Source organism: Cebus imitator, unplaced genomic scaffold (genome assembly GCF_001604975.1).
Source record: "Cebus imitator isolate Cc_AM_T3 unplaced genomic scaffold, Cebus_imitator-1.0 Scaffold306, whole genome shotgun sequence".
NCBI classification, from domain to species: domain Eukaryota; kingdom Metazoa; phylum Chordata; class Mammalia; order Primates; family Cebidae; genus Cebus; species Cebus imitator.
The window spans coordinates 2,101,259-2,111,829 of record NW_016107621.1 but is presented as its reverse complement, the minus strand read 5'-3'; the positions used below and the strand labels follow the sequence as shown (position 1 = coordinate 2,111,829).

Genomic DNA, 10,571 nt, shown 5'->3' with positions numbered 1-10,571 from the left:
TTTTTTTTTTTTCCCTTTCAACAGCGTCTCACTCTGTTGCCCAGGCTGGAGTGCAGTGGTGCAGTCTTGGCTCACTGCAACCTCTGCCTCCATGGCTCAAGTGATTCTCCTATCTCAGCCTACTGAGTAGCTGGGACTACAGGCACACACCACCATGCCTGGCTAATTTTTATATGTTTTTGTAGAGATGGAGTTTTGCCATGTTGCCCAGCCGGTCTCAATCTCTTGAGCTCAAGTGATCCTCCCACCTTGGTTTCTCAAAGTGCTGCGATTACAGATGCGAGCCACCGCACCAGACCAGTTTCATAGAAATGTTTACATAGCTATCTATTGCTGTGTGTGTATGTGTATGTCTGTGTGTGTTTTATCAAGAATGGTTGTTGAATTTTGTCAAAGACCTTTTCAGAATCTGTGAAGGTAATCCTAGGATTGTTTCAAATCTACCACCATGAAGACTCATATTTAGAGTTACTAGTAATACATGATCTTTGCATTCTTCAAATTAATTAATTATATATATATATACACACACATTTTTTTTTTTTTTTGAGAAGGAGTCTCACTCTGCCACCCAGGCTGCAGTGTAGTGGCATGATATCAGCTCACTGCAACCTTCGCCTACTGGATTCAAGCAGTTATCTGCTTTGGTCTCCTTAGTAGCTGGGATTACAGGTGTTCGCCACCATGCCCTGCCAGTTTTGTATTTTTGGTAGGGATGCGGTTTCACCATGTTGGTCAGGCTGGTCTGGAACTCCTGACCTCCGGTGATCCACCCACCTTGGCCTCTCTAAGTGCTGGCATTACAGGCGTGAGCGACTGCACCCGGCCAGAGATGATATTTTAATGTGCTACTGGATCTCTGCTTTTTTGTTAAAGGACATTCATATTCATGTTCATAAGTGAGGCTGCTGTGTCATTTTCCTGTACAACATTTGTCACTCTTAAATAGTGATGTTATTACATCATATAAATAATTTGGAAATTTCATTAGTTCTGGAAGACTTTTAAAATCCACTGGAATTATCTAAGGTTTGGTAGAATTTCCCTTGGGGACCATTTAGGCTGGTGTCTGGGGTGGCAAGGAGCAGTAGCTGTTTCACCACTTTGTGGATTTTTTTTCCCCATGGTACGAGCAATAGATTTTTAGGTTCTTTGAAGACAAACCAATCCTTGCTGAATTCGAATATAGCATTTTTCCTAACTTTCTTGATTGCATGCCTTTCTACTTAATGGTCACAGAGGGGAATGTTGAACTTGTAGAAGTGTTATATGATAACTGTACAATACATATAAAACTCTCCAAAATAATCTTCATGAAGCTTGGTTTTAGCCTTACCATCTCTTTCTCTGATATGATGAGTATATCAAAGTCAAAACACTCTTCTGGATTCCTGAAATCAGCCCAGGGTTTCTATTTATTGGGTTGCCATGAGAGGCTTTTTCTGAGGGTTCTTACAGTGTTTGGCCAGAGACAGAAATCTTGGGTTCCCTCCCCTGAGGGAAGCTGAACTCAGGTCTAGAGAAAAAGGGGTTGTTGCCTAAACAGTAAGAATGATAATCACTTGACTTCCACAGTTCTAAACAGCTTAGTTAACTATTTTGTTACTTCATGTTTCCGGGAAAGAGCCTGGAGGCTCATAGGATTGATAGTCTTTACAAGTCTGTCTGACTCAGATCATGAACTCTTCCTGCTAAAGGGCACTGGCCTAACAGGGTTGGACTCTCAAGAGGCAGAGGTGGAGGATTCGGGAAGAGTGTCAAGAGCATCACTTCTGGTATCAGACTGTGTTTGTTCAAGTTCTGGCTTTGATCACCTGTGGGTCCCTGCATATATTACTCAACACTCTATATTCTCTTAAATTTACCCCAAACTCCTCCCTCCCTTTCTTCTACATCCCTTTTTTTTTTTTTTTTTTTTTTTTTTTTTTTGACAGAGTCTTCTGTCACCCTGGCTACAGTGCTAGAGTGCGGTGGCAGGATCTCGGCTCACTGCAACCTCCACCTCACACCTCACAGGTTCAACCGATCCTCCTGCCCCAGCCTCCCGAATAGCTGGGACTATAGGCGTGTGGCATCATGCCCAGATAATTTTTGTATAGAGTTTCGCCCTGTTAGCCAGGCTGGTCTCGAACTCCTGACCTCAAGTGATCCACTAGCCTCGGCTTCCCAAATTGCTGGGATTACAGGTGTGAGCCACCGCACCCAACCATTCTACATCCTTATAAGTGGTGAAATCTTACAGAGGTTAAACATGCAAAGTTTTGGGAGTTGTGAGGGGCAGCATATAAGAATCTATAGTTCCTGGACCAACACATATCATTAGAATAGCTAAATACACATTCCAAATGAATTTGAATTAAATACACATTGAAACTGAGTTCTGGCTGGGAGAGTCCCACCAAGAGAGGGCATGGAAACTCTATATGCCCCACCTACACCCACCCTATCCATCTCTTCTACGTAGCTCTTCCTGAGTTGTATCCTTTATAATAAACTAGTACTGGCCAAGCGTGGTGGCTCACACCTGTAGTCCCAGCACTTTGGGAGGCCGAGGATGGTGAATCACTGGAAGACAGGAGTTTAAGACCAGCCTGGCCAAGATATCAAAACCCTGTCTCTACCAAAAATACACAAATTAGCCGGGCATGGTGGTAACACACCTATAATCCCAACTACTCAGTAGGCTGAGGCACAAAAATCACTTGAACCCAGGAGGTGGAGGTTGCAGTGAGCTGAGATCACATCAGTGCACTCCAGCCTGGGCGAGAGAGTGAGACTCCGTCTCTAAATAAATTAATTAAACTAGTGCTAGTAAATACAGCACTTTACTAAGTTGTGTGAGTTCTAGCAAATAAACCTGAGGGGTGGTCATGGGAACTCCTGAATTTGTACTTGGCTGGGTAGAAATGTGGGTAGCCTATGCACTCCATTTGTGGCTGGCATCTGAAATGGGCATAGTCATATGGGTCCAGTGGGGTCTGCACTAACTGCAGATAGTTGTCAGAATGGAATCGTGGGACACTCAGTTTGTTTTGGAGAATCATTGTGGGAAATCCCACACATACTTGGTGTCAGAAGTGTTGTCAGAAGAAAAACTCTCTCAGCCTTCAAATAGAGAATACTATCTCTTTAAAATTTGTTTTGTTTTGTTTTGTTTTGTTTTGTTTTTTGAGATGGAGTCTCACTCTGTTACCAGGCTGGAGTGCAGTGGCACGATTTCAGCTCACTACAACCTCCACCTCCTGAGTTCAAGCCATTCTTGTGCCTCAGCCTCCCAAGTGGCCAGGATTACAGGCACATGCCACCAAACCCAGATAATTTTGTATTTTTAGTAGAGATGGAATTTCACTATGTTGGCCAGGACAGTCTAAATTTCCTGACCTCATGATCTGCTTGCCTTAGCCTCCCAAAGTGCTGGAATTACAGGCATAAGCCACCACGCCCAGGCTCCAGCACTTTCTTTTGAAGGCTGATATGGGCAGATCACTTGAGGTCAGGAGTTCGAGACCAGCCTGGCCAACATGGCGAAACCCCATCTCTACTAGAAATACAAAAATTAGCCGGGTGAGGTGGTGGGCACCTGTAGTCCCAGCTGTTCAGGAGACTGAGGCAGGAGAATTGCTTGAGCCCAGGAGGTATAAGATGCAGTAACCCAGGAGGTGAGGTTGCAGCGAGCCGAGATAACACCACTGCATTCCAGCCTGGGTGACGGAGTGAGACTCTGTCTCAAAAATATAAAGTAGTTGGAGAATCAGCATTAAAACTTAGTTTAAAAATTTTTACTTGATCTTTCTATTTTTCCAGAGAGTTTATCTGGCATCTTTTCTTTGACTTGCAGGTACTGAGCAGTGTATTATTATAGCCATTCAAAATGGAAACCACACTGAATTTTGGAGACTTTACAGCCAACTCATAATTACAAATTCCCTCCAGTAACCAAGCTATCTAAAGTTACCTTCCAAAGAAGTCCTTTCTTGAGTCTTCATAATAGCTCATATGTGCCTTTTGAAGCATATATGTCACATGTGGGAGAACTCACTCCATCTCTCCAAGAGAATTGTAGAAACAAAGCAAGGTGCACGTGAGTCAGAATGATTTCCAACCCAATTAGCTTCCAGACATGACCTGTGATAGGTCAGAATTTTTAGATGGATTCTCATGAAGTTTAATTGCCAGCAACTCTCATATTTGGATTCCAGTTAAATTCCAAGGATTTTTTTTTTAAGACAGGATTTCACTCTGTCATACAGGGCTGGAGTGCAGTGGTGCAATCATAGCTCACTGTACAGTTGACCTCCCAACCTCAAGTCATTCTTCCACCTCAGCCCCCTGAATAGCTGTGACTACAGGTGCACATGCCACCATGCCTACCTAATTTTTTTGGTAGGGACAGGGGTCTCACTATGTTGCCCAGGCTGGTCTTGAACTCATGGGCTCAAGCAGTCCTCCTGCCTTTGCTTCCCAGAGTGCTGGGATTACAGGCATGAGCCACTACAGCCAGCCAGAGCTGACTGGTTTTAAATGGAACATAAACTTTCACATTTTGGTTATCAGGATCAGAGCTAGCCACACAAGAAAGACTAGCTATATCATTAGAGAGTTGGGGCTTGGAGCCATGTGATATCAGGTAGGAGGCTGGAGATTGACTTCAACAAAATAGGCAATGGTTTAATCAAGCATGCCTATGTAGTGAAACCCCAATAAAAACTCTGGACACCAAAGCCTGGGTAAGAGTCCTATGTTGGCACTACCCCTGCACTTACTGCCGAACATGGACGGCAAAGGGGAACAGGTCCCTAGGGACACAGGAACTTCATATTTGGAGCCCTCCCCATCCCAGACTGTACCTTATACAGCTCTTCTAATCTGTGTCCTTTGTAATAAGCATGACTTTGAGTATAACAGATTTCAGTGAGCTCTGGGAAGTATCAAAACTAAAGGTGGTTTTGGGAAACCCCAAACTTGCAGTGTCAAAATACTACTTATAGGCCAGGCCGAGTGGCTCTGGCCTGTAATCCCAGTACTTTGGAAGGCCAAGGCAGGATGATCACTTGAAGCCAGGAGTTCGAGACCAGCCTGGGAAACACAGTGAGACCCAATCTCTACAAAAAAATAAAAAATTAGCTGGGTGTGGTGGTGCGCACCTGCAGTCCCAGCTACTCTGGAGGCTGAGGCAGGAGGATGGCTTAAGGCCAGGAGGTCAAGGCAGCAGTAACCGAGATTGCACCACTGCACTCCCGCCTGTGCGACAGGGTGAGACCCGTTCTCAAAAAAAAAAAAAAGCTGGAAAATGACCTTATAAGAAAGTTTACATTAATATTGAAGTGGTTGTAATTTAAAATATCACATGGTCCTCAGGCGCTCAGAGGACAGGCGGCTACAGACGTAATGGCACTCAGGACCGCTAGGGGACGGTCGAGGAGTGCGCACCGTGCTTACGCATGCGCACACACGCAGCGGTTACGCGCACACCGAGATTCGCGCATGCGCACGTTCCGCGTACAGCAGTAAAGTGCAGTGACTCATCTCCGTAGAAACGCTGAGACTATGGCGGAGCCGACTGGGCTGTCAGAGATGTCCGAGCTCCCCGGAGACAGCAGCGTCCCACAGGTGGGCACAGCGAGTGGCGTCAGCGACGTACTGCAGGGGGCAGTCGGCAGCGGGGGGCGGGCGCAGGAGGCCGGGGAAGGCCCAGTGGCCGAAGCTGCGCGGTCCATGGCACGGGTGCCGGGCCCCGTGCCCGGGCCCATCCCCAGCGGCGTCCCGGGTCTGGCGTCCGCGCCAGACCCCAATCAGCAGCTCGGTTTCCTAGGAATTAACCAGCACCTGTTGTTCCGCGAGTATCTGGATGGTAGCTCCATGATCCCGGTCAGATTACTACGGGATTTCGAGGAACGCCGCAGGCTGTTCGTGGAAGGCTGCAAGGCGAGGGAAGCAGCCTTTGACGCGGATCCCCCGCAGATGGACTTCGCGGCTGTCGCCTTTGCAGTAGCGCTGACTGCCTCCGAGACGCTCAGTCCTCTGGCCGACTGAGTCGGCTGTGATGACGAGATTGGTGGCAAGGAATAGCTAAGTGACTGTTTTCGGATCAAAAGAACAGGCTGTGACAGTTTAAACTGAGTCAGTTAAACTCAGTTTAATGACTGAGTTAGGGGGAATGCAAACTGGAAGGGAATACGGCAATGTGCAATTGAAGGAGGAAGCACACTCCGAAATGAAAACAGATAAGACTGTTGAATATTGTTTTCCTTCTTCTTTTTTAATATTATTTAAATAGAGATGGGAGTCTCGTGATGTTCCCTAGTCTGGTCCCGAACTCTTGGACCCAAGCGATCCTCCCGCTTTGGCCTCCCAAAGTGTTGGGATTATTTTACAGGCGTGAGCCACCGCGCCTGACCGAATCTTGTTTTCAAAGAGGTCCCAAGACACTTCTGACTTTGCACTTTGTTAGCAATGCTTTTTCCTGCATTTGTGGAGAATCCTTCAAGATTGTTTCACCATAAAGGATGGTTTTGCAAAGATCTGAGAAAAAAATGCTAATAATAGAATTCATAAAAGTGAGATAAAGTAATGAAAGAAAACAACAGTTGTCAGGAATCCAGGTGTATCTGAGTTACTAGGATTGGAAGGCTGTTGAGAGGACTTTGAAATTTCACAATTTGTGGTGATGTCATGTCAACAAATCCTAGTGTAAGATTCTTATTTGTATTTTCTGAGATACTTTAGATGAATAGCAAATATTCAGTAGGAAAAGCCACGTATTTATTATATGATCATTGTTTTCAAGTCTATGTGAAATTTAATGGCTGTGGGAATAAACTTGTTTTTTGTTAATTTTAAGCTTATTTTATTCTAGAATATGTATTCTATTCACAAGACTCAACCAAAAAAAAAGTATCAAAAGATGCTGTGAATAATCTCTTATTGCTGTCCTCTGCCAAACTCAAAGCTATTCCATACAGGTGTCATTGCTTGTGGTTTGGGATTTTGTTGTTTTCTTGGTTTTGCTTTTTTGCTGTATGTCTTTTGACAGTTTTCTAATGCATATGCAAATAAACATCAATCTAAATATTGTGCATTCTCCCTTTTAAAATCAAGGTAGTTAACTTGCATCACAAGGTATAAATTTTAAAAAATATAAAATCAAAGTAGCATATACCTCTATCAGCATCTTGAGTTTTTTCAGTTATATATGGAGAGAGAGATTTATGTATAAGGGGTATTTTTCTTCTTCTTTTTTTTTTTTTTTTTTTTGAGACAGACCCTCCCTCTGTTGCCCAGGTTGGAATGCAGTGGTGAGATCTCAGCTCACCGCAGCCTCCACCTCCCAGGGTTAAGTGATTCTCCTGACTCAAGCCTCCCAAGTAGCTGGGATTACAGATGTGCACCATCACACCCGGCTAATTTTTTTTATTTTTAATAGAGATGGGGCTCTACGGGCCAGGCTGGTCTCAAACTCCTGACCTCAGGTAATCCGCCCGCCTCGACCTCCCACAGTACTGGGATTACAGGCATGAGCCACCGTGCCCAGCCTACTGGGGTTGTATTATGCAGGTGTGATTGACTGGATCATTGGTCATGGAACTGAACTCAATCTCCACCTTCCTTCCCATCCCAGACTGTCAAGTTGATACCACAGCTCAAAGTCCAGTTTTCCCATAATCTCATAGTGGCACTGACAGCCATCATTCTGACTCATTACCATAAACGAGAAGTGCACCGATAGTCACCTTTTGAGTCTAAACTATCAAGTATGGCCCAAGGGGCCCACCATGTTAACAGTGACACCCCTGTCACTTGGGAAATGCCAAGGATTTAAAGAGTCCCTCCCAGCAACTGGACACAAAGCCCAACCAAATTCTCTACTATCGGACAATATCTAATACTGTTTTTTACCTTAATGACTTTGATGTTAACAATATTTTTTCTTTCTTTAAAACAAGATCTCAGTCTGTCTCCCAGGCTGGAGTGGAGTGGCACAACCACGGCTCACTGCAGCCTCGACCTCCTGGGCTCAACCAATCCTCCAGCCTCAGTTTTCTGAGTAGCTGGGACTGCAGGCGCATGCCACCACACTGGGCTAATTTTTGTATTGTAGAGACAGGGTCTCCCTATGTTGCCCAGGCCAGTCTTGACCTGCAGGCCTCAAGCCATCCTCCCACCTCCACCTCCCTAAGTGCTGGGATTACAGGTGTGAGCCACCATGCCCAGCTCCTTTTAATAGCTAATTCATGTTGCTCAGAACTTTATCTTTGGGAACTACTTGAGAATTGGTTCAGCATCTTCTTAGCTGACTTCTGTTTAATCTTGCCATGTACTTGGGAACATTCCTAACGAGACATTAGATGAAATTTCAGACTTGTCAGATGGCAGGAATTTAGGTCCCACATTTGTGCGAGTGCAGCCTTATTAACAGAAGGCTTTCTTTCAATCATTTGCTCACTAACAAGGTGGAGACTAATTACCCCCACCACCTACCTCTGTGGGAGGGGCATTTTTTTCCCAACCTACCCACTGGAGGGTTCTGACTCCTGAGGTTCCGGCAGCCACGTGGTCTCCACTCTGGCATCTTATCCTGCTTGGGTTTGGGTTCTGTCTTTTCCCTTCACATTTTGAGTCACGCAGGTTCTCACCATCAAAATTAGCAGATTTCCTCACAAGCACAATCTCCAACACCGGCCACCTCTGGATTTATATTTCCATAAGATTTCTGGACTCCAGGAGTTCCCTTACCTTCCCACCACCTCAATTTTGCATTAAAAATATTGTTTGTTATTCCACCTGATTCTGATAAGCTACTGGAAAAAAAAGAAAAAAAATAGAAAAAAACTATTTTTTGTTTTTTGTTGTTAAAAAAATATATATATATATATATATATATATATTTTTTTTTTTTTTTTTTAGACAGAGTTTCACTCTTGTTACCCAGGCTGGAGTGCAATGGCGCGATCTCGGCTCACCGCGGCAACCTCCACCTCCTGGGTTCAGGCAATTCTCCTGCCTGAACCTCCTGAGTAGCTAGGATTACAGGCACGCGCCACCATGTCCAGCTGATTTTTTGTAGTTTTAGTAGAGACGGGGTTTCACCATGTTGACCAGGATGGTCTCAATCTCTTGACCTCGTGATCCACCTGCCTCGGCCTCCCAAAGTGCTGGGATTACAGGCGTAAGCCACCGCGCCCGGCCAGGGAACTGTTTTTTCAGGTCTGCAGACTATTGGATCCAACAATTAAACCTATAGAAATTTCCCAAAGCATGCAGCAAAATGAGCTATTTGTTGATGTTATCTTANCTCAGCCTCCTGAGTAGCTGGGATTACAGGCATGTGCCACCATGCCCAGCTGATTTTTTGTATTTTTAGTAGAGACAGGGTTTCACCATGTTGACCAGGATGGTCTCAATCTCTTGACCTTGTGATCCACCTGCCTCGGCCTCCCAAAGTGCTGGGATTACAGGCATGAGCCACCGTACCCAGCCCAGTTGTTAAAAATATTTTTTAAATATTTTAGGTCGGGCACGGTGGCTCATGCCTATAATCCCAGCACTTTGGGAGGCGGAGGCAGGCAGATCACAAGGTCAGGAATTCGAGACCAGCCTGGCCTGACACGGTAAAACCCCATCTCTACTAAAGATACAAAAAAAATTAACCAGGCATAGTGGCTCGCACCTGTAATCCCAACTACTCAGGAGGCTGAGGCAGGAGAATCACTTGAACCCAGGAGGCAGAGATTGCAGTGAGCTGAGATTGTGCCATTGCACTCCAGCCTGGGCAACAGAGTCAGACTGTCTCAAAAAAAAAAAAAAAAAGCAAATCTCTGCTAAGTGTTTTTCTTAACTGTAGGGGGTGGAAAGTATATGTCACATAGGAAATATCCTCTCATATTTTATACCCCTTGACACAGATTTCACTGAGACAAACCCCATATATGTTCTGGGACTTACCCCTACCCTCCAGCACTCGGTCTTATCAGGCACCCTGCTCACAGACTCTTACCAGCATGTCATTGTACAGGGCCAGCATATTATCCTGTGAGGTGTTAAGAAGATCAGACCCAGCGAGGTGGCTCACGCCTGTAATCCCAGCACTTTAAAAGGCTTAGGTGAGCAGATCACTTGAAGTTAGGCATTTGAGACCAGCCTGTCCAACAAGGTGAAACCCCATCTCTATTAAAAATATAAAAATAAGCTGGGTGTGGTGGCACGTGCCTATAATCTCAGCTACTCAAGAGGCTGAAGCAGGTGTGTCACTTGAACCTGGGAAGCGGAGGTTGCAGTGAGCCAAGATTGCACACCAACCTGGGTGACAGAGCCAGACTCCATCTAAAAAAAAAAAAAAAAAAAAAAAAAAAATTGTGTTTTCTAACTAAAATCTACTACTAACTGAAACCTATTAATTCTGCGATAAGCCTTCTGCTAATCCCCTCCCAGGCATAATTATTACAAAAATTCCACGAGTTGAATAGTGCTATGATGTCAATTTTATGGAGGAGGAAATTGAAGCTGAGAGAGGTGGCATCCCTTGTTTGTGGTCACACAGCAATTAAGTGGTAAAGTCTGAGTCCTGTTCTTGT

General features: G+C 44.9%; 1 protein-coding gene across 1 annotated transcript; it reads left to right on the top strand.

Moving 5' to 3' along the window:
* Positions 1-5,339: 5,339 nt before the first annotated feature.
* On the top strand, positions 5,340-7,072 carry EID2B (EP300 interacting inhibitor of differentiation 2B). Its single transcript, XM_017503003.2, has one exon. It carries the CDS (start codon positions 5,548-5,550, stop codon positions 6,031-6,033), a length of 486 nt encoding a protein of 161 aa, XP_017358492.1. The 5' UTR covers positions 5,340-5,547; the 3' UTR covers positions 6,034-7,072.
* Positions 7,073-10,571: the final 3,499 nt, after the last annotated feature.

Coding starts and splice junctions, on each gene's coding strand:
- EID2B (XM_017503003.2), top strand. CDS start 5,548: ATGGCGGAGCCGACTGGGCTGTCAGAGATGTCCGAGCTCCCCGGAGAC.